Source organism: Leptonychotes weddellii, chromosome 11, assembly GCF_054177405.1.
Source record: "Leptonychotes weddellii isolate Sample4059 chromosome 11, ASM5417740v2, whole genome shotgun sequence".
NCBI classification, from domain to species: Eukaryota; Metazoa; Chordata; class Mammalia; order Carnivora; family Phocidae; genus Leptonychotes; species Leptonychotes weddellii.
Genome location: NC_138379.1, coordinates 42953612 through 42979096, shown reverse-complemented (window position 1 = coordinate 42979096; position 25485 = coordinate 42953612). Strand labels below are relative to the sequence as shown.

The 25485-nt window shown below is 35.8% G+C and overlaps 1 protein-coding gene across 11 annotated transcripts in view; it reads right to left on the bottom strand.

Annotated features, from left to right (window-relative positions):
- STK33 (serine/threonine kinase 33) overlaps nucleotides 1-25485 on the bottom strand; it is a 130714-nt gene that overhangs the window by 40969 nt on the left and 64260 nt on the right. For 9 of the 11 annotated variants that reach the window (XM_081798638.1, XM_081798639.1, XM_081798636.1 and 6 more), the window contains 8 exons: nucleotides 23225-23611; nucleotides 21997-22110; nucleotides 18104-18217; nucleotides 15762-15866; nucleotides 11293-11431; nucleotides 8910-8998; nucleotides 6958-7042; nucleotides 250-325 (listed from right to left, as the gene is read on the bottom strand). In XM_081798638.1, coding sequence (XP_081654764.1) covers nucleotides 250-325; nucleotides 6958-7042; nucleotides 8910-8998; nucleotides 11293-11431; nucleotides 15762-15866; nucleotides 18104-18217; nucleotides 21997-22110; nucleotides 23225-23449 — 947 coding nt within the window. In that variant the 5' untranslated portion in view covers nucleotides 23450-23611. Of the gene's footprint in view, nucleotides 1-249; nucleotides 326-6957; nucleotides 7043-8909; nucleotides 8999-11292; nucleotides 11432-15761; nucleotides 15867-18103; nucleotides 18218-21996; nucleotides 22111-23224; nucleotides 24218-25485 lie in introns of those variants that run through there. The other 2 variants (XM_081798635.1, XM_081798640.1) reach the window with 2 other exon arrangements.

The window sequence follows — 25485 nt, the reverse complement described above, 5'->3', positions numbered from 1 at the left end:
TCAGGTATTGTAGCATTTATAAGTCCATGAAAAGCAAACCTGTATGTTATAAATTTATAGTATTAAAAAACTATCTAGTGGATGTCACTGACAACTAATAAGAGAGCTTTTAGAATGGCTTCCCAATTGTTTTTTCAGTCACTTTTTAAAAACTATATTGCCGAGTTTTCATTTAAAATCTCTGTAATTCTAGTCTGCTGTTAGAGACTACCAATTCATTTTAAACTGCACATTTAGCAGGCTACTTACAGAAGGTACATTATGACACCTATGCTCCAAATGTCACACTGCTGGCTATAGTCGTGGGCATTGATAACTTCAGGGGCTGCCAAATAAGCAGAAATGAAATAATATTAATAATACAATAAATGAAGTTTAAATGCTTAAACACAAAGCATGAAAACTGTGCTGATGTGTTGTAATTTATTCCCCCACAGGGAAAAAGAGAACCAACAGCAGATGTTAAATGAATAATGTACAGGCCTGAACAATTGATGTCACTGTACCCTCACTCCTGTCATTTAGCTTCTAATGGAACGATGGCATAAACTGTGTAACTAAATGTACTGCTCTCCATTCCTTTGAAATTGTTAGGAAATGATTTTGCAAAGATTGTGTAGTTATAGTAGAAGACAACAATATCTCAGTTCTTTTCCCAAAATAGAATTGAATACATGCCTTAAGTGGATATGATTTAAAGCAAGCCCAATATGTGGAAATCTGGATTCACAGAGAAACTAAGATAAATGGTTATAAATCATTTTAGTAAAATAATAATAATAATAACATCACTCCTATGACAGAATATGAATTATTTTCCTCATTTTCTAAATGAGAAAACTAAGACAAAGAGAGAGCTCCTACAACATAACTGGATAAAAAAGCCAACTAGGACTAGGATCCGGGTACTCCTGACTCCCCAACTCTGTGCTCCATACTTTACAATGTGTTCACAATAGGGTTCCTTTAAACAATCTTCTCACAGTAGTTGTGTGTGTCTGTGTGTGTAGTTTTTTGTTTTGTTTTGTTTTGTTTTACTTTAAGGTAGCACATTTTAATGATTAGATTATAATGGCCGGCTTTTTAAGTGGCTTTTAAAATGTCACATATGGTATTTCAGGAATAGTCTATTGTGCCTTTATGGCTAGGGGTCAAATATCTTTCTTTAAGGAAAAAGAAAGAATAAAACAGATGTAAACATAAAAATGAAATATAGATGTATATATTTCAATAGAACTTTAATGTTTACAAAGCACTTTTTTATAAATTATGTTATTTGTGTAAATCATGTGAAGAATCTTGCGAGATGGGTATGTAGACATTCGGCTCACTTTGCCAGTGAGGAGACTAAGGTTCCGGTGTATGAAGTGACTTGCCTCAAGTTACACAGCTACAGAGTGCCTCCCACATAAAAGGTGGTTTTATTTTAGAAAAGTTTCATTCTCCTGCCCTACACACACACACACACACACACACACACACTCACACACACCTTCTATAACTACTAAAAGCAAACAGCATTTCACTTCCTCTGCCTCTTGTCAAAGGAACTAAAAATCAACAAAAAGGAAACAAAAAGGAAAGAGAAGAAACAATGAGCAAAGGCTCAACAATAGATAATTAACAAAACTGAGTTATTCATTTCCATATCATTGAAAATTACTTAGCATTTTCCTCTAAGCAACTATCATTCCTTACCTCTACTTACACTCTTTAAATACTGAATCCCTAAAGGTCAAGTGGCTCTTGAACAGTGAGTCACTGACAAGGGCAAGTCTGTGACTAGCGTCCACACTGGGTGCCCTGCACAGAGGGGGCCGGGATGGCGGCCTGGGTCCCTCAGAGCCATCTTAACGACGGGGGGTGTTTCCACGTGCGCTGCCATCACAGCTCTCACAGGAAGGCGGAGGCCACAGTAACAGTGCCAAGGAGCCATTTAGGAAGTCAGCAAAGCTCTACAAACCATCTGTCTTCTCTCTTGTTCTCTCACTTGTTATCAGTGTAGACAGCTAATAAGCAGGCATAAAACTCAGGGTGCTTGGATATATTTTCCCCATGTAACTACAGACCAGATGTCTTTTGCCAACAGGAGGATATGAACAGAATCTAAAGTAGCCTTTTCCCAAACAAGATAAAACAGTTTCAAAACTTAATACATCAAGGAGGCAAAAAACAAAAAACCCAAAAAACAAAAAAGCAAATACAGAACTAGGTATACTCCTCGGCAATAAAAATGAATAAACTACTGATACGACATGGGTAAGTCTCAAAATCATGACATGGAACAGATGAAGACAGACACAAGAATGTACACTGTCTGGTTCAATTTAAATAAAGTTCTAGACAAGCAAAATTAAGCTTTGGTGATAAAAATCATCAGTGGTTCCTGTGGTCTGGGTGGGAGACTAACAGAGAGGAACACAAAGGAATTTTCTGGGGTGATAGAGATGTTCTATACCTTCATTGAGGTGGTGATTACATAAGCATATGCATTTGTCAAAAGTCATCAAACTTTGTACACTTAAAATTTGTGCATTTTATTGTATGCAAATTATACTTCAATAAAGTAAGATATTTTTCTAAAGAAATCTACAAAAGGTAGAAAAAGATTTGTCAAAGCCCTGTCTTGGTGGATGACTTTAATAAATCTCTGTCTTAGAAATCAACAGAAGCAAACAAAATTAACAATATGGAAAGTTTAAATCACAAAGGTATCACATTTGATTTTATAAATACACACACAGAGAAATTTTTGTGGTCAACAAAGGAGGAATATACATACTTCCTAAATATCCAATGCAACATTTGCAAAAACCAACCATGTGTTCAATCACAAAAAACAATTTTAGAAGTTGAAAACCTTTAAGTCACAATTGCCTAGAACAATGAAGAACACCAGACAGAAAAACCAAAAGGCTAGGAAAACTAACACATATTCACATGAAAATCAAATACATCCTAACAACCTGGAAAATTCTAAAAGCACTTCTAAATAATTCTTAGATTAAAGAAGACTAAAATGATAGACTATTAAGAAGTGAATAATAGTTAAAAAGAACACTGTCTAGCAAAAGAAATGGTCAAAGAAATACTCAGAGTGAAGAAAGAAATACACAGACTGAACATAAATAACCATTTAACTTATGGAAGTTAAAAAATAAACCAAAAGAAAATAGAAGGAATCCAGAAAAATAAAAGCAGAAATTAATAAAAAAGTCAACCAAATAATATTAGACTCGAATTGGTTCTTTGAAAGCCCAATAAATTGTCCTAACCACTAAAAAATTTGATCAAGAAAAAAAATGATTATTATTATTATAAGAGCTTAAATTGAGCACTCTCAGGTATTGTGCTAAGCTCTTTACATATATTTTCTCATTTAATTCTCATGTCAACCTGGTAAGAAAGATCTTATTATTACCATCCTAAGTATATTCTCTCCCCTTCCCTGTTTTATTTTTCTTCCTTAGCACTTCTCTCTAACATCCCAGGTAATAGCAGACATTTTACTTTTTTACTTTGTTTAATGTTTGCACCAACATGACATTTTTATACTTTGTTCACTGTTATATTCCCAACACCCAGGCCAGTCCTGACACAAAGTAGACCCTCAAAAATTTTTTGATAAATGGATGACATAATCCCCATCGTACAGATGTAGAACCACAACAAAAGCAGTTAAGTTGTTTGCCAAGGGCTCACCAGACTAAGTGACAGAGCTGGAATCCTGAGTTAGCCAGGTAATGTCACAGGCCATATTGCTTATCTTACATCACATGACTGTCTTAAAAAATATTAGGAATAATTGGGGCGATAGTCACAGATACATAGGAGAATCACAAAGTTATAATATATGCATATTTATGTCATAAAACTTAAAATCTCAATGTAATGAACAATTTTCTAGAAAAACATAAATTATCAAAATGATTCAAAAAGGTGTGGAAAACTTGAATAACCCAGTATAAATTGAAAATATAATAGAAACTTAATCTACCAAAAGGTACCAGGGCCAAAAAAATTTTAAGGGGAAATTTCATCAAACTAATAATTTATTAATATAACAGATAGTTTCTGTTACTTAAGTGATTCATGAGCATGCTATTTTTTAAATGAGGCTAGAGTAACACTGACATCAAAAAAGACAAGGGCAGCACAAAAGAAAGAAAGCTACACTCAAAGTCCTAAATAAAGTGGTGACAAACTGAATAAAGCAGTTTATTAAGCCAAGTGGAGTTTAAAAGTGCAAGGATGGTTCAACATTTTCAAAACCTATTAATGCAATTATTTCACTAATAAATTTAAAGAGAAAAATATAATCATCTCATAGGTACAGATTTGAATAGACATTTCATCAAAGAAGATTATGAACAACTAATAACTGCATGAAAACATGCTCAACATCATTGGTCATTAGGAAAATTAAATTACCAAATTAAAAACCACAATAAGCTACTACTTCACACCCTTTACAGTGGCTATAATTAGAAAGAAAGGTAATTATCACAAGTCAACAAGGAGGGGTGCCTTGGTGGCTCAGTTGTTAAGCGTCTGCCTTTGGCTCAGGTCATGATCCCAGGGTCCTGGGATCGAGCCCCGCATTGGGCTCCCTGCTCTGTGGGAAGCCTGTTTCTCCATCTCCCACTCCCCCTGCTTGTACCCACTCCCCCTGCTTGTATTCCCTCTTTTGCTGTGTCTCTCTCTGTCAAATAAATAAAATCTTTAAAAAAAAAAAAGAGTCAACAAGGATACAACGAAACTGGAACCCTCATACATTGCTAGTAGAAAGGTCAAATGCTACTGCCACTTTGAAAAAAACATTTGGCAGTTTCTTAAAAAGTCAAACATAAAGGGGCAGGTGCCTGGGTGGCTCAGTCGGTTAAGCGTCTGCCTTCAACTCAGGTCATGACTCAGAGTCCTGGGATTGAGCCCTGCATCGGGCTCCCTGCTGAACGGGGAGCCTGCTTCTCCCTCTGCCTGCTTCTCACTCTGCCTCTCCCTCCCCCAACCTGTGCTCTCTCTCTAATAAATAAATAAAATCTTTTTTAAAAAGTTAAACATAATTTACGACCCAGCAACTTCACTTCTAGGTAGCTACCCAAGGAAAACATGTCCATGTTAAAATTTGTACACAAATGTTCATAGCAGCATTATCCATAATAGCCCCAGACTGGAAACAATAAACAAAATGTGGCATCGCCATACAACAGAGAACTGTTCAGAAATATAAAGGGATAGACTACAGGTACAAGAGGAAGATACTTCAAAAACATTACACTAAGTGAAAGAAGGCCAACATAAAAGACAACTTACGGTATGACTTCCTTTAGATGAAATGTACAGGAAAGGTAAATATAGATTCGTGGTTATCTGGGGATTGGGATGGGAATGAGATGAAGGACAAATGGGCATGAGGCAACCTTCTGGGGTAGAATTATTCTAAAACTGAAATGTGGTGATGGCTGCACAACTCTTTGAATTTAGAAAAATCACTGAATAGTACATTTTTTACGGCATTTAAATTGTACTTCGGTAAAGCTGTTAAAAGTCGCACTTAGAAAAATGATAAACGGTTGCTTTACAAAATATATTTAATCAGTAGCTTTAGGATGTACCATTAGATGGTAATAAAATTGGATAAGAATTGGAAAGAAGTAAAACACACACATGATTTCAGCATGAGTTAACAAAACCAATAATTAAGTTTGGGGTATGATTACCTAAGAGGTATAAACAACTATAAGAAGAGTCCAAAAAACCAATAAAAACTACAATCTTTAAAGATAAACTGTGAGAAAATGCTAAAACAATGAAATTATTTGACCTAAGAAAAGAAAAAGTAGCTTGATCAGGGCCAGTAAGTCAAATTGTGGCAAAATCAAATTGCTTGAGTTTTTTTTCTGTTTTTTTTTTTTTTAATTGTAGTTGACGTACAACATTATATTAGTTTCAGGTATATGACATAGTGATTTGACATTTATGTACATTACTAAATGATCACCATGAAAAGTCTAGTTACTATACAAAATTATTACAATATTATTGACTATATTCCCTATGCTATACTTTACATCCCCATGACTTATTTATTTTATAATTGGAAGATTATACCTCTTAATCCCCTTTACTTATTTTGCCCATCCACCCCTAAACTACCAGTTTGTTCTCTGTATCTACAAGTGTCTGTTTCTGTTTTATTTTGTTTGTTCATTTATTTTTTTAGATTCCACATTTAAGTGAAGTCATATGGTATTTTCTTCTCTCTGTCTTGTTTATTTAACTTAGCATAATACCCTCTAGGTCCATCTGTGTTGTTGCAAAAGGCAAGATTTCATTCTTTCTTATGGCTGAGTAATAACACACACCCATACATACCACATCTTCTTTATCCATTCCTCTGTTGATGGACACTTAGGTTGTTTCCATATCTTGGCTACTGTAAATAATGCTGCAATGAACATGGAGGTACACATATCTTTCCAAATTAGTGTCTTCATTTTCTTCAGATAAATACTCAGAAGTGGAATTATTGTATCATATGGCATTCCTATTTTTAACTTTTTGAGGAACCACCACACTGTTTTCCATCATGGTTGCGCCAATTTACATTCCCTCCAACAGTGCACGAGGGTTCCTTTTCTCCTCATTCTTGCCAACATTTGTTGTTTCTTGTGTTGTTGATTTTAGCCACTCTGACAGGAGTAAGGTGTTATCTCCTTGTGGTTTTGATTTGCATTTCTCTGATGTTGAGTGATGTTGACCATCTTTTCATGTGTCTGTTGGTCATCTATGTGTCTTCTTTGGAGAAATGTCTGTTCATGTCATCTGCCCATTTTTTTAATCGGTTTTTTTTTTGGTATTGACTTTTAGGAGTTCTTTCAAGTCGTTCAAGTTTTAATTTACATTAGTGGTTCTACCTCTTTATATAGAAAGATCATTTTAAATCTACTAACTTACCCATATAGATAGGAGTCCCACATGTGGTCTGCAGCATGGCTTCACTCCTTCCATGCTTCTTCACTGCTAAGCCAAAATCAGTCACCTGGAAGAAAAAACCCAGCCACCTATTTTCCTGTCCCAGAGTTTACTCATTCTGAAGGCAGGAGTTCCACCACATTGTAATTGCTCTGTATTTAATTCAGAGATTCCTGCGGATGGAGGGGCTTTCCTTGTCTTACTCCTAAGGACCTTGCTTTGGCTTCCCATCCACCCCTCTTTGTGAAGAAGAAACAAATCTGTGGTAAAGAGAAGCTTGGTTTCTCCTACCTGGAGCAAACACCCATGATATTGATTGCTCATTCCTTCTAATTAAACTTACCAGTTCAACATAGGAAGTTATATTTTGAAAGAAAGCATTTAGCTTTTTCAGATAAAAAAGTTCTTTTTAAAAACCTCTTTCATCGTAAAATACATTCTGGCCGTAGTATGTTTATCGTCTATTTTTTATGACACTCAAGCTATGTTCCAGTTTAAAGCACTTTTATAAATGCAATCATTATCCTTGTCAGAATTCACAGAAACTGCCCCTTTTTATAATTATTTATAAGACACTATCTCTGATAAGTACCATCTTTTCTTTACTATGACTTCCTTTGTGTTTCTAGAGTTTACTAATTAAAACAATTACTACACTATTAAAAACTACAAGAAGCAAATTAACAGGTCAAAAAGTAACCGTAGAGCTACAAATCCACTGGAGGCCTGCTGCTGCAACTGCACTCTTTCTGCTCAGTTCCAAATCGGGGCCAGTACACATTCGGTTATTAAATATTCAGTATGTGCCCTTGGTCTTGTCTCCCAAGTTGGAACAGCCTTGGGCTGAAAGCAGAAAAACAGGCACATTTATTGATCATACAACCAAAGATAGGCTCTTGGTCCACAGACACTGAATGAAAAGTTTCCAGGGCCTTCTGGAATAAGAAAATGTTCCTATCAATATGTGATACCACTATTTTTCTAAATAGAAAAATCAATTTCTCCAGGAGTTTTCACAATTACCCCACTTTGAGCATTATAATATGTATCCTTCTCCACAGAAAATCTACACAGATATCAAATATATAAAAGGTTTCATGATCAATTCAGTTCTTTAGAGAGCAATTATTCCTTCATTTACCAAATATTAAGTGAGCACATACTATGTTTTCAGGCATTACTCCAGGTACCAACAGTGAATAAAACATACATAATTCCTGCCCTCATAGAGTTTAAAATGAAAATATTCAAGAATATTTATTTACTTTGGTAAAACAACAATGCTGTTAAACCCACTTATATTACATAGGGATTTAGCTTCTACAACAGAGTGAGTTATTCACATACAACATTTTATTCCTAAATTAACACATTCATATATTTTGAAAGCAGCCGCTATTAAAGTGCTAAGTAATAAATAATGTATCCTATCATTTATTTGACATTAAGGAACACTTAATTTGAGTAAAGTCTTGAAGAATAAACACTTGGCACATTAATTGTGCTTAGGACATAAATATTAATACCCAGGAAAATTTTCAATGAGAAATACAGACTTTAGCATTAACTTAATATCAAAGGCACAGCCAAGGTGTGTTTTTTTTCTAAATCTGTAACACATTTACATCAAATTACCAGGCATAATTTTGGAATTAATTAGAATTCAGAGCATCTGTTTGCTTGCTATTAACTAATGATTTAGAACTATCCAAATGAATATGTACTTTAAAAAAGATTCAATAGCACCATTTAACTTGTAAAATTATTCTTGTCAGTTACAACCTCTTATGTAAAATTTTATTTTTTTTCTAGCACAAGCCACTTATTTTGCTGCTCAAAAACTTCCAAAATGTATCTAAAAAGAGGACGTACTTTGCTACTTTGCTATCAAATTGTTTATAGGCAAATATTTACCATGATTTCTAATACCTTACCTTTATGTTTAAGTTCATTTCATTGTTATCATCAATAAAGCTGCTTTTAACCATTATGTTTTCCAGTTTTAGATCTCTATGTACTATATCTACCAAGAAAATAAACAACAAATCAAATGAATAGTGCATAATGGAAAAATAGAGGGGACACAAATAGAACAAATAAATATATTTGACAAATTAATGTCCCACTGTTAAAAACTTCAAGGAGGGTCAAGCATAATTCTGCCCTGTTCCTTCCCTTATATTCCAATCCCTTTTCTTCACAGGTTTATCCTTAAGGAGGCATTTTCTTTGACTCCCTCCTCTTTCCCCATCCCCCCGCTGCCCTGGAGGCTTCTCTTTGTGACCAGTGGCCTGGTGAGCGGGGAGGTGGATCCTGCCCAAGGTCAAGCATTCCAGGCAGAGGGAGACAAAAGTAGTTACAAACCCAGTAAGGTTTCCTATATCCTTAGGTCTTCAAATAGAGAATTACTTACTTATTTCCATGCGTATGTTGTCAATCTACACATTTAACATACTGCAACTTGACTATGTGTATACACATTACACTTATTTCAATATATTTTTCTATAACATGAGCACATACTTTCCTAGTCTTTATATGTTAAAATGAAAACAAACAAATGGAAACCCTGAGACACAAAATCTCCAGTTGAACATGTCAGACATCAGGTAGGATTTTTATGCCCATGCAAATAATCATGCACCAAGCACTTCTGTTGCAAATAACTAACTCAGTTCATATCCATAGCAATCATTTCCCTCCACATAAAAAGTTACATGTATCGCTGCTGGAAAAATGCAGCTGAAGAGCCCTGGACTGGCGACCCTACCCAACCATTTACAGTTCCCTAACACAGCTCCCAGAATGTGTTTGTGGAATGTGTGCTGCTGACCTCTTCTTACATAAGTACAGCACAGCAAGTCTCCCTTCTGCCTCCATTGTTCTTCTTTTTCATTGTTTTCTTTGCTATTCTCGCCCACTTCAGAATATTTCTAACAAGTTCCATGAAAAAATTCTGCTGAAATTTTGGTTGGCATTATATTGAATTTATAGCTTAATGTGGGAGAATTGACATTAGCATCATAGGAGGCCCTGGGTTTCCTGTCTTTGCAAAAATTGCTGCCCCTGCCTGGAAGGCCCTCCCTTCTTTTTTGTCTGAGACTGTATTCCTCAGCCCAAATTCTGTTTTCCTCTGTGAATCCCTCTCTGACTTTCCAAATCAAACAAGGCACTCATGCTCCTAATGTTCCTTGTGCTTTATATGACTCTCCGTTAGAGAAATTATCACACTGAATTAGTTTGCTTTCTATCCTCCATCTCCCACCAGCCTGAATTCCTTGAGGTGTGGGGGCCTTGTCTTTGTATCTTTCTAATTCTAGCACAGACCACATGCAGGCGGGGCTTGGGAAATGTCTGTGGGATGGCCGCTGGGTTCTAGTCCAGCTCTGCCACACCTCACCTTGTCATTTCACCTCTCTGGAACCAACTTTTCCTCACGTGTAAAATGAGAAGGTGCTAAAGTCACATGTAAGATAAACTAAACTTGAAGGAAAAAAAGGAGCCTGAGGAAAAGCAGCAGCAATAACAACCAAAAACAGTAAAGAAATTAGAATAATTTCTAAATGTGGCTTTTAAGGTAGTGAAACTATTCTGTATGATACCATAATGGTAGATACAAGTCACTATCCATTTGTCAAAACCCACAGAATATACACCACCAAGAGTAAACCCTAATGTGAACTATGGACTTTGGGTGATAACAATGTGTCAGTGTAGGCTCATGGCTTGTAACACATGTACCTTCTGGTGGGGATGGTGATAACAGGCAGAGGCTGTGCGTGTACAGGGTATATGGGTATATAAGGGTATATGGGATATCTCTGTAATGGTTGCTCAATTTTGCTGCAAATCTAAAACTGCTCTAAAAATTAACTCTAAAAAAAATGCCTAGAATATACAGATTTTTTTTAGTTTTATTTAAATTCCAATCAGTTAATATACAGTATATTAGTCTCAGGCATACAATCTAGTGATTCAACACTTTCATACAATATAAGTGTTTTGAAATTTCACTTTTATTATTGACTTAGCCTACTTTTGATTTGACAAGATTAGCTGCTTTTCAAACAGTTGAATAGAAATATTCATCCTTGTCTGTGTACAATGCAATTGTATACCTGCCTTGTTTCTAATTAAAATATACTTATTATATTTAATTAAAGTCTTAAAAAGAAAAAATTCAGAAAAATTTTCAGATGAAATCTTCTATTTTAGTAGGGATCACTTCTGTGACTCTGAACCCTGAATGCAATCACCCTTAAACAAAAGCACCATCTGCATTCATGGAGTCAATGAGCTGGATGACTCTCTTCTTACCCTTATTGTGAAGATAGGCTATAGCTGATGCGAGACTTTGAATAATCCACCTTGTCTCATTCTCAGAGAAATGCCCTTTCCTATCCAGAATTTCTTTGAGTTCTCCATCCTCACAAAGCTCCATCACCAGGTACATTTTCTGACATTATAGATTTATAAAGAGAGAGAGAGAGAGAGAGCAAATTATATAGTTGAGGATTTTAAAAATATTATATATTGCACATGTATCATAGAAATATGATCCCAACCTAAATCATCAATGTACTTATTCAAAATTATTTATTTCCTATCATGTACAAGACACTGTGCAGGATACTAGAGGAACAAGGAGGTATAAGGCATAGTTCTTACCCTCAAGGAGCTCACAGTAGAGTTATAAATAGAATATCGTGTGGTGAGTGCCAACAGAAGGGGTATAGCCAAAACGGCATGAGGTTACCAAGGAAAGAAGCCTCTGCTTAAAGTCTGCTCCCTGAGGAGGTGATATTAAAGGCAGGTCTGGATAAACTGAATCGGGATTTATGGGGAGAGGATGTGGGTAAGAACGGGCTTAACGCATAGTATTCGCAAAGATTCCAAAGACTGACACAGCACTGGCTGTTGAAAGAATAACGAATACCTCCGTGTTAACAGCATTAGGAGTTTGGTGGGGCAGAGAAGAGTGGAGCGGTGAGGGGTGAGGCCGGAAAAAAACAGGTTGGTGCCAGGTTGTAAAGACTCTTGGATGTCATGCAGAGGAGTTTGGATTTTTTCCCCATATGCAGTAAGGAGCCACTGAAGTTTTTTAAGCTGGTGTCTGGAGCAGGGAGAAAGGCGTGTGCTATGATCAGTTTTGCATTTCTAAATGAACACTCCAACAGTAATGGGCAGCAGGGCTCGGTGAACTTTTTCTCCAAAGGCCAGATCCAGATGGTAAATATTTGTGCCTTTGCAGGTCATACAATCTCTTTCGCAACTACTCAGCTCTGCTGTTACAGCGTAACAGCACCTATAAACAATACAACAAAACTTTATATATGTACTCTGAAATTTTAGTTCCATATACATTTCACATGTCATCAAATACTACTTTAAAAAATTTTTTCAGTCATTTAAAAATCTAAAAAACTTAGCTTGTGGGCCATAAAAACACAGGCAGCATGCCAGATTCGGCTCGCACGCTATAGTACGCTGACCTCTATTTATGGAGGGTAGATATGAGGTACAGGATGTACACAAGAAGGGGAAGAAAAAAAATACGTGAAAAATGCCTAAGAGGAAGAAACGGTGGGACTTAGTAACTAATTAGGTATATATGGGAAAAAGCCACGGATGAAATGTCTCTTCCATATCTGCTGTTTCTGTTGATGTAAATTAAGATCACTTTAGGTCTTCCCAAAGTCAAGTCATTTCTTGAGTCAAAAAGATTCACAGTCAACTAAAATACAAGCCTTTTTCATACCTATTTCATACCTTTCATAGACTACCCTCCATGTCTCCATTCCATCCTCTGCTGCTAAATTTTTGTAAATGTTTTTTAAGATTTTGGGGTCTGATTCTATTCTATCGCCACTATTAATGCAACTTCTGTGTTCAATCAGCAAGCATGAAAACAGGAACAGAAGATTAACACCCCTTCTTCTAACAGTCAAAATTCTGGTTCACTAAGCCTCAGGATGCTTTGGAATTTCAAAAGTCACTAAAGAATTGTGCAAAGTCTAACACATAAATAAGCTTTTGAACTGTGCCATATTTTTTCCACTGGTAGCACTGTAGGGATCATGGGTACATAAAATGGTAAGTGAACTATTTGGAAAGAAAAGTGACTTTAGCAGTGCTTACAATATAAATTGATGTTAATTTTAAATATGTAAGTTGATAAAAGTTATATCAATAACATTTTTTAGAAGTCTTTTTATAATTATTAGAAATAATTGCATAGATCAGAACAGTTAGACTCACAAGAAACCATAACAAATTCTGACTAGATGATAGTACTAATACCACGGCCTACCTAATCAAGTAACAATTTCCATTCATCTTTAAGATAGCTTCAGTAGAAGTTCTAGGCATTTGTGTGAGTTAGCGTTGGGAGGAGGCAGATCTGATCTGGTGAATCAAGGGCCAGCAGTGCATTAAAATAAATAAACCAGCAAACCAGTCGCAGATGATGATTTCCTTTGCCTTCAAACTATTCTAGATTTGGACTCCCACTTGTGCCAAGATGGAGTAACAGACTGACCCTCCCTCCTGAAACAACTTAAGAAATGGACAAAACCTATAAAACAACAATTTTCAGACATTAGACATCAGGCAACAAAGGGTGATGATTCCTGAAAGACAGGACAAACACAGAGCAAGCCCCATGATCATTCCAGCTTACTGTCCAGAGAGAGTTTCCAGGCCACGGGGCAGTGAGAAGGAATACAAAGAGAGCCCCGCAGTCTCCATGAATTGAGGAAAGGGAGCTGGGAGTCCAGAAAGGCCAAGACAACTTAAGTTCACAGGACAGAGTATCAAAAAGGAGAAAGCTGTATGTAGAGAAAGCTCCAGAGATTTGCAGAGGCTGCCCTTCAAGTCTTCAGCAGAGTACTGCTCAGTTCATGTGTATGAGGGAACTACCCGAAGCTGGATAAGGAACCATGCAAGAGGAACAGAGAGAATAATCACTGGAGCATACACATGGCCAGAAAGAGCTTGTATTCCCATTAGCCAGAGTGGAAAATCTCATAATTCACAGGACATCAGTAGAGTACTCTCAAAGGGTCCTACTTCTTTAGTAAGAAAAAAATAGCCCTAGATCAAAGGTTGCTCTGGCTTAAAGCAAGCTTCAGAAGTATCAGACTGTTTCCAAATAACTATGTCCTACAATAAAGCTTAAGAGTAGTTATAAGAATATAAAAATATCTAGTGTCCAATCAAAACCTAACAAGCATATAAAAAAGAAGGAAAATATAACCCATAATGGACAAAAAAATCAATCGAACTTGACCTAGAAATGACACACATGATAAATTAGTAGAAAAGAACATTAAAAGCTATTATAACTATATTTAATAAGGAGGAGTAAATACTGAGCATGTTGAATAAAAAGGTGGAAGATACACAAAAGAATCAAATCAAATTTCTGTTGGAAAAGAGAAACAGCACACATGATGTTACAGGAAAAGAGATGACTGAATCTGAAGACATTGCAATGAAAACTCTGTTAAATGAAACAAAGAGAGAAAAAATATTGATAAAAATGAATAGAGCATCAGCAAGCTGTGGACAATACCAAGCAGTCTAACACAGGTACTTGGGAGTCCCCACAGTGGGAGAAGGCAGAGAAAGTATTTGAACAAATAATGGCCAAAGATTTTCTAAATTTGAGAAAAGCCATAAACTCACAGATCCAAGAGGCTCCATGAACCCCAAGCATAAGAAACATGAGGAAAACTATAGCAAGGTATATGAAATCAAGTTGCTTAACACTGAGGATAAAGAGCAAGACTATTCTAAGAAGATTTGGGGATTAAAAAAATAATAACTCTAAGACTGAACTGAGTAGACTTCGGCACCATTGCCATACACTGCTCCCATGAAGGTTAACTGGTCTTTCATAGTTATTAAGCACTCCGAATGAATCAAACTGATTATTTCTACCTTAGAGACTGACAAAGGAAACAAAGAAGAATAGCTAACAATTAAAGAGACAGATCTTTATATCCGTTTTTCCATTTAATCCTTCAACAACCAAATGAGGTTGATACTAATATTAAAGCCATTTTTTAGATGACGAAACTGAAGTATAGAGAGGTTGAGTAACATCATAATCTCATGGCTAATAAGTGGTAGAGCCAGGATTCAAATGCACAGGCAATCTGACGCCAGAGTCCACATGCCTAACCACATATTATACTGCCTCCAAGCAGAGAAACACCCAAACCCACCGGCACCAAACAATCCGGAGGCAGAATGGCAAATAACCCAGGCTTCACAACAGCTGAAAATGAAAATTACAGGCATTTAAAAAGAATGACAACTTCTAGGGAAGAAGGACAATTAAACGCATCGGTAAAACACAGATGATAAAATACCTTCTGCACAGTGCCAAATATAACCATGCCAACTTTACTGGAAAGCTAACCTTGCAAAATGATGACGATATTCCAAAAGACCCTAATGGAGAAACCAAAGACCAAAGCAAAAGGAAAGCCATCTCTAAGGAAGCTCTAATCACTATCTGGTTGTGCATGAAGTTGTTTCAATTCTAAGCATTTATTTGCAACAAGCCACCCAGAAATATCACCAAAGACATCAATCTAATCATCAGACACCTAATTATATAATCAATAATAAAAGCCCTCCAGAATGCCCTCATCAATCTCCAGTGACAGACACATGCCAAGGACTTGAGCAACCGTGCCCTACAGGGGTGACTTCAGAAGGCAACGATGTTCGTTTGTGATAATAACCACTTTGAAATGCATCACCTGATCAAGCCTTACCTTAGGCGTCTCAAACACTTGTTCCAGATGTATGATGTGTTCATGTTTCACACTTTTTAGGATGTTCACCTCCCGTTCGAGTAACTTCACAGCAGAGCTTCCAGCCTTTCATAATGAGGACGCATAGATTTCACATATGAATGTCACTCCTACATACCTCAATATAAAAGTTCCTGTTATTTTTACATTTTTTCCCTACATTTTTTGGAGAAGTTCCTTTTTCAAAAGATAACATGCAATTTATTTCCATGATAAGATTAAATTATGGTCCTTCTTTCCTTTGTCCAATTTTAAGTTATATATAATTTGGCCTCAAGCCACATCTGTTTCTTGGACTGTTTCTATAAATTAGCTACAACATGGGCTCTGTCCCCCTGACAGATTATTCCAATTTTGAATATGCCTTTCAGTATTTCCTTCAAAATCATGTTCATCCTTTGATGTTAGCATAATAAAACCAAAATCTACTTTCCAGGGACATCATTTGGAGAAGATAAAAACAAAATGTTTTTCTTCTGCTTTGTTATTGTTTTGTTTTGATTGTATTTATATATACTTACATATAAAGTATATATATTTATATATAAAAGAAATAATAGGCAGTGAGATTCTACACCTAGCCCTGCAATTATCACTTCCTGATACCCTTAGCTTCAAAATTACCTGAGAGAGAGAGAGAGAAAGATCTTGCCTTCAGATCAGTCTAACTCCTGCTTTATCTCCTTACATGTACCCCTTAACCATACCTGATGGCAAAAGGTAAAGGCAGGCACACCCCAGGGAGCACAAATCAGGGTGCAACTAATTTTCTACAAAGTCATCTAAGAAATTCTGGAAGGGCTTTTTCTACCCTCAGCACCACTACAACCACCCCAATCGTCACCCCGTTGATATCTAAATTAACATCCTTATCTGAAGAAAAGCATTGCCCTCATCCACATAAAAATATCGGAGAAAGGGATTACAGAGGTCTTATCCCTCCTCTCCCCTCCCCATGCCCCCAGCAAGTTTGGAGAATACATAATAGTTCCTAAAGGACTGGAAAGGGATGGATCACAGGGCAAACTTTACCTAGTTAACATTTTACCTAGGGCCATCCCTGCTTCCAATGACCTCTATCCTTCTACGTTACTATCTCAGGAATGAGTAGGAAACCACCTGCCCACTATACCCTGCCCAAGGAGGATGAAAGTCACATTTTAAGGTTATCCTAGAAGGTCAAGGGAAAAAGTAACTGTGAGGTGTGAATTCTTATCTAGACTAGATGTGGAAAGTTACCACAATTTCTCCTAATATCAGTCTCAATTCTGTTCCTACCTCCCTTCCCAAATGGCTTGACCTGCATATAATGAAGTAATATATTATCCAATTCATATATTGACTATATAAATTTATTTGACTTCACTGGTGTTTGTAAATGCTTATCATCAATATGTGTGTGCAAGATGATGAATTCCTAAAGTTGCAAGCAGGTACCTGGCTGTGTAAACCTAAAACCTAGCCCCTAACCCTACCTGACACCAAAGGGGCAAAGGAAATAACATCCCATGTAGCACCATGATTCTAGAATTCTAAAGATTTCTAGTAAGGCTCTAGATCTCCCTTTATTAAGACGTATATGTTACCTTATTAAACTTTAGGAAGAAATGGTATGTAATTTACTATAGTTTGTTTTAAAGAATACATAAAACTTACTATTTCATTTTGTAAATGTAATATTTATCATCAAAAGCCCAAGAAAAAAACACTGTATTTTGTCTTTTGTTTTTTCCAGGCACAGAAGTTTTTTTTTTTGAAGTTAATGAAATGATCAAGACGTAAACAAGAATCTCCCTTAAAGAGAAGCCCAGTCATTGTCCACTCCAGGAGAAATCAGAGCAGGTGGGATAAATAATCACAGGAGGAAACGGAATCAAAGGAGAAGAAAGGATAGGAGAAAAGTCGTTCAGAACCACATACATCAGGAGATAGTGCCAAGACTTAATCTAGCTAAGCAATCTCTAGCCCCCGGCCCTACAACTACAGACTGAGAATCAGCCCTAACTTTCAACTCACTCTGGAAAACTTTACCCTCACTTGGTTATATTGGTTATGTTAGTTGATGCTTCATTTGCTTTTCCCAGATAGCGCTTGTCTACTTGACTTCAAGAACTGGTCCCTTCCCAGAAGGCCTGGGCAAGGACCACACTTCCCCAGGGCAACAGCCCCAGCCCTGCCCTCAGGGTCAGCTGTGTTATCAGTGTGGACACCATACTGCCCATCGCCTCACCCCCCTCACCCCCCACCCCCCACCCCCAGCCCTGGCTCTGTGTCCTCAGTGTGGTGCTGCTAAGAAGTCTTACCTTGTCTTTGTTCACTTTTTTAATTGCCCACTTAGTTTCTGTTTCCTTGTCTGTGGCTTCAATGACCATTCCAAAACTCCCTTGTCCCAATATTTTTCCAAAGGTATAGAATTCCTGGATAAAAAATAAGAGCTCCTTTGTCTCTCTCTGTCATTCATCAGGTATTAAAAATGAACACATAATACTGACAGATATCCACCCAAGGGAAGGGGGTTTCTGCTCCAGGGTAAAATCAAGTAGAAGATACCACATCTTTGCTTCAATATTAATAAAAACATCTTAATTAACCAAAAATAAGTTTTGACAAATTTCATTAAATGTCCTTTGGAGGAAAACCATAAAAATCCTAATGGAGAAATACGGAAAACCTCAAAAGTACAAAAACAACCTACAATATTAAGGAAATGTCTTCATAAGAAAAAGGAGGAATGAAATATTAATGCATACATATCTGTGTGTTTATGTGTATAAAATACATTCACCAAAGAAATTATCCCCAAATTCTGAGAGCTATACTGTAAAATCAACACATATTAACCATTGAATACTTCCTGCTTTTCTGTTTACCAAGTAACACTTAATCTTCATTTTTTCTATCAAAAATTGCTTCTATTGTTTTATTCCTTTTGTTTTAGAAAAAGCAGTATCTGACAGAAATTTTAATATAAGTCAGCACTGGGAAGAAAATAAAAACCATCCTTAGTAACACTATCCAGACCAAGAATCCTTCCACTTATTATTTAACTTCTGATGGTAATTATACTTATCATGATGAGCATAGTGAAATGAGCAGAATTGTCAAATCACGAAGTTGTACAACTGGAACTAATATAACATTGTATGTCAACTACATTTCAACTTTTTAAAAAAAGCATAGTGCCTGACATAATAAGCACTCAATAAAAGTTAATATTATTTAAAAAAAAAAAAGAAGAACGCACTGTTTTTTCCAACACCAGCACCCTGGTTCACACTGTAAAATAACAAACAAGTAACACATTTATACTTCGATTTCTTGTGAATTTGGTTGGGCTGGGGGGAGTTAGTCTCCTTTATCCAAATCAATATCAGAGCATTAATAAGAGCAGAGTTTCTGGACACATCAGGCCTGGGGATTAGAACAGGACAGAAGAGCTGAAGGAATGCCACTAGGTGAAGCCTCTGCTGGGTTAGCAGCCAAAGCCTTTCCGGGAGATGCAACTCTCTCTCAGCAACCACTTTCACCTTTACCACACAACAGATAAATTAGCTGCTAGTCTTCATATCTTTTGCTGCTGCTTACATTCTTGTCTTACTTTCATAAGGAAAGATTCAATGCCCAACTAATTACTCACCGGCTTCATGAGGGATTCCCTGACTGACTGCACCATGGTGATTGTTCCATTATCTTGACTTCCCTCAGCACGTATGCATTGGTCCTCAAACACTATTATTACTTTCCTTCTTACAAACACTTTGGTTCATGTTTTTCTCCCAAGATGGTCTAGAAACTTCTTAAGAAGCTTTTCCTTTTGATTCCTTTAAAAAGCTTACCCTGAAACTTTGTAGGTAAAATATTCATGCTTGGCACATGGAGGGGAAAGTGGAAGGAAGGAAGGAAGGAAGGAAGGAAGGAAGGAAGGAAGGAAGGAAGAAATGTTCAGCTTCAACATCTTAGAATTTCCTTAGATAGTTCCTTGTGATACATATTTTGTACAAAAATGGATAAAACACAACTCCTATTTTCTCAGAATTTGTAATCTGCTCAAGAGACAAGATTATCACTTAAGTCATAAAGTCTTAAGTTAAAAAAAAATACAAAACAACATTGGGGCCAGAGACCACAGCTAAAATGCTGGGAAAATAGGTGAAAACATCACAAAAGAGGTAGCTTCTGAGATCGGCATGTGAGGGAATAAAGGCAAATAATTGAGAGCTTTTTTTCTATAATCCAAGCAAAGCAAGAAAGGCATTCCAAAGGAACAGTGCAAATATGGAATGAATGAGTGAATTGGTAAATGAATGAATCAATCAATAAATCCAGTCAGCAAGCCAGCCAATCAGGAACCCTCTACATATATACACCTGCAAGAGAAGTGACAGACTGGCTATGTGGAGTTGAATCCTGGAGGAAGAGCTTTAGATTAATGGTCTTGAGTGTTGTGAATGGCAACTCCTAGACTCACACAGGGTACATCCTGCCCAAGGGATGGTCCCCAAAGCACTACTTTCAATGATTTATAATTACTTTGGTTCCTCCTTCTTCCTATTGCCACTTAATAGTGAGAATCAAAGTCAGAAAACTAAGATGACTAAAAGAAGACAAAACACTTTATTTTTTATCATATTTATATCCAACTCCCAACAACATATTATGAAAAATGAGTAAAATCCTAATTTTAATGATCATTTATCCATTTTGTTTTCCACAGAACAAAATGATCTAAACTTTATAACCATCTCCCCAATTTTCCTTGACCTTTAAAAACTAAACTCCCATTTGCTCTTTAAACATACAGAACCACAACTTGGACACAGTATTTTAATACCATTTATATAGGATTTTTTAAATGAGGAATGGATATAGAAATAGCCCAACTGCCCAACTAGTTTTATAAACTAATATTTTTCTTCAACTAACTGCTTTGACATCATTACATCGTGGTGAAAATAAGGAGGAAATAACTTCTTATTTGTAATAATTTTAAGAGGATGCTATAAAAATGGTAATGCAGATCTATTTTTATTGATATAGAAGTCCATGATACAGTGTAGAGTGTGAAAGCACATATGATATGATCCCATTATGAAAATGTGTGCATGTGAGGGTGCTGACACTGGTATGTGGAAAGATGCTCATCTAAATATTAAGAGTAGTTATCTCTGGATAGTAGAATTTTGGATGACTATAACTTCCTTTTTTATACTCTTCTGAAATGTTTAAAAACTTTACAATGAGCCTGTCCATTTAATGGGAGGAAAAAACTTCAATTATGCTAGTTAAGGTTATTTCTTAAAAATCTGTATATATTTGAAATATTTCATAATTTAAAACAGAAAAAAACTGAAAAGAAAAAATAGAATAACATACATGCACAGAAAAAATAAAAGTAATAAATGTTAAAATTGGTTCTATCTGGCTCATGATTTTTTTTTTCACTTTTCTATCTATATTTTCCTACTATTTTACGCTGAGTACATTTTATTTTTATAAAAGCTCTATTGCTAAATTTAAAACTCAGTAAATTTGTGGATTAAAAAAAATCCAGCCTTTTATTTAAAGTTATAAAAAGTTAGAATTACTCAGGAAGTTTTTCTGATCCCTTCAAGTAAATTGTCAAATATCTCTTGAAGCAACTTTTTAAAGTTATTTAACATGAATGCAATTTTCTTCTTGTAGTTGTTCTTGTTGTGGTTCTTTTAATCTGATGTTAAAGGAACACATTTTAATTTCTAAAAGGGTAATAACACTCAATCCATAATAATTAGAGTCCTTGGAAGAGTCAATTGGTACCATATTGGTATCCATCTAATCAAAAATGGAGGGGTCCATGAGGGAAATTCTGGCCTCACTACCAGTCATCAAAGAAATGAAAAGCCAAACCATCTCAAGTCATCTGTCTTGAAGAAGTCTACACAAAGACTCCAAGATTGCTCTCAGCAATGCAAGACCTAAAGACCAAAATGTTCTCATTTTGCTAATAAAAATGCCCTCTGCTTTAATTAAAGTCTATTTGGTCCTCTATAAACAGAAAAAATAATTAGTCTGCATTTTCTTTTGTAAAGACTTTGACATACTTGAAACCCATAAATTTCTTCTTTTCTTCCCTTCCTTAGAGACTAATTTTTAAATCATTTTTGCCATTAACCATTGACTTAGATGTTCCTAGCAGTTTCACTTTGCTTTCTATTACCTGAATAGCAGCTCCATTGTCCATCCTTATGTGAGGAACCTTTCCTTCTGTAATGTTGCCCCGACTCCACTGTTGCTGAGATGTTTTTCTCTCCACGTTTGAGGTTTTTGAGGGCTTACACCAAAAGGAATAAAAAAATTAAGATGTAATATACTTGTAGTACAAATATAATGTGCTTGTATCTTGACAAAATAAGAACTCTAATTTCAATAATCTGACAAATCTTTAATGTGTGCCATGATATTTACTGTCTTTTCCAAATTCTAAGCCCTATATGATTCATTGGCTCATTATGCTAAAAGGGACCACAAGAAACCAGCCATTCAATCTAATCCCCCGAATCCAGGCAAGTTCGCATGATAACCTGCATCACAAATCTAATAGAACTTACCTATTGATTCTTTAAAATCACAAGAGAAGGCAACTTCAGAGCTTTCTCAATCACCCTTGTTTCAAAACATAACAGTCATCCCCAGTAGGTTATATATAAAAAATTATTGACCAAACATTCACAAAATATCCTTTGAATGAAAACAATATAGTAACAAGACACTCAGAGATGTCTATATGGCAATAACTATACCATAATACAAATAAAAAATAACAGTTTAAGGTGAAAATTTGAAAAAGGTGCAACTCTGAGGACTGGGAACCCAACTTTTCTTAAACTTACTGCTCTCTGTCTCCAAAGTTGTGCTGTATCAACTACAATCTTCCACACTTGCCTCTTCTCTATAAAGGTAGAATACACCCAAAACAGTCCGACCAGGTAGTCATAGGTTGTAATTAAGGTAAACTGGTTTTGCAAAGTATACTGGCTATCCCATCCAAAAACCAGGAATTGTCTTAAATAATAATCACCCTATATTTAACTACAACCATAAATCCCATTCTGCACCAGTTGAAGAAAATGCCCCAAAATTCAGATTTAATCCAAATTGAAAACCAATTCATTTCTGTATATGCCATTAAAAAATAAAGAAGCTGGAATAACATTCCAAATTATTCATGATCCTGGCAAATAACTAATTTGGCAGTGGATGGAAATATCATAAAAGAAATTATTAACCAATTTTGTTCACCTCTTACATAAGATAGAATGTTCTTTTAATAGTTAAGAAAGCAATGAATTAGCTGACAAGGGCCCAAGGGATACCGATGAATCTGAGGATGGGATTAGGAAATGGGATTCCAACTTATGTTGGGATAGAGAATCTTCAATATTTACCATATCTTTCCCAGAGGAACTATCCATGCTGGTTTGGTTTTCTTTTTTCCTCTCCGGTGAAACCATAAATTCTGAGCTGCCAATGCTTGATGCTTGGGACATTTCCACCACAGAAATTGGAGAAAGCCTTGTTTTACAGGCACATACAATAAATGCACCTTTCTTAGAAGTAGATGAACAGTTGGAACATTTTGTGGATTTTTTACCAAAGCCACTATTGGCCATTTGCTTAACTCTACAACAAAAGCAACTTGAAAGAAGTTTCTACTCTTCGAGGAAAAGAACCAGACCAAAAGGGATAAGGTACGCTGATGGTGAAAACTGTAACTTCCAGTTGGCGAGGTCCTTAGAGGAATGATACACTACACTTACATTCACACATGAGAGCTGTAGAAAGAAAAGAAATCATAATTTAGAAAGTTCTTTCTTATTCTATCACACTCCTATAAATCAGAGAAAAACTAGCAACTAGCACCAAAGGCATCTTGCCTATGCGTGAAAAGTTAATATTTACAGCAAAATTAGGACATATTTCTAAAAACCAATGGATTGTAATCTTTCAAACTTTAATTCTTGAACTCCAGACATTTTATTTACTTAACAATTGAAAGAATCATTTCTGTTCAGAACCATAAAATTGCTGAAAAGCATGGTCTAAGGAAATCAATTTGGTGGGCTGACATCAATTTTTTTTAATTCTAAGAAGATAATATGAGTATTTTGCATAGATCCTTGGTAACTTCTATGAAACTTCTAATTATAAAGCTATATAGGTGGAGAATGCTTGTGTATGTGTATGTACTCAGTCATAGTATAAGGCATTTTTTATTGAAGTATAATTGACATACAACATCATATTAGCTTTAGATATACAACATAATGATTCAACATTTATACACATTACAAAATTATCGCCATGATAAGTCTAGTTCATCTGTCACCATTTATTACAATATTATTGACTATATTTCCTGTGTTGTATTTTTTTACATCCCTGTGACTTGTAACTGGAAGTTTGTTTTAACCCCCTTCACCTGTTTTACCCATCCACTACCCCCCCTTCTTTTTTTTTTATATTCATATATTCCTTTATTACAACAATGTTTGCAATTGAAAAATACTGGGAACAATCAATATGTCCATACATGAGAGTAACTGAATAAACTAATATAACTACATCATGAAATACTATACAACTCTAAAAAAGAATGAGGAAGACCTCTATGAACTAATATAAAGTGATTTCCAGACATCCATGGCATGTCACCTTTTCTATAAGAAGGGGAAATAAAATACATATGAATTTCTTAATTGTTTCCAACAATTTACAAGAAACTAATGACGTGGGTTTCCCACAAGGGATGTTGGGAATGGGATAAAAAGAAATGGTATGTACCTTTCTGCATACACTTCTTTTGTACACCTTACACCTTTGGAACCATGTTATAATATTTTACATATCCAAAAAAAGCAGTAAGAATGGGTAAAGGGAACCCAAAATTAGTAACAAAGATAACCAAATAAACCTAACTATATTTCCAATAAATAACCATACCCTAGAGGAAGAAAAAGAACCAAGTAACTTGGAACACAATATTCTGTACAGCCCAACTATCTATAAGACTATGTTGAACCATAGTGAATTGGTTTGTTTTACAAAATGATATAGGTTAGTCATTCTGAAAATAATTTCTGGATATTCTAGGGTTGAACAAATAAGTAAATATATTGAGAATAATGAAAGCTAAGTTTCTCACTGCCAGAGAAGTGAATTAAAATATGGGAAGGGCAAAGACTGAAATCAATCCTGTGATGTTGGACCAGAATTGGGGCTATCATTATGAACTCTTGGTGGGGTTTTTTTTGTTTTTTGTTTTTTTTAATTATTATGTTATGTTAATCACCATACATTACATCATTAATTTTTGATGTAGTGTTCCATGATTCATTGTTTGCGTATAACACCCAGTGCTCCTAGCAGAACGTGCCCTCTTTAATACCCATCACCAGGCTAACCCATCCTCCCACCCCCCTCCCCTCTAGAACCCTCCGTTTGTTTTTCAGAGTCCATCGTCTCTCATGGTTCATCTCCCCCTCCGATTTCCCCCCCTTCATTCTTCCCTTCCTGCTATCTTCTTCTTCTTTTTCCTTAACATATATTGCATTATTTGTTTCAGAGGTACAGATCTGTGATTCAACAGTCTTGCACAATTCATAGCACTCACCATAGCACATACCCTCCCCAGTGTCTATCACCCAGC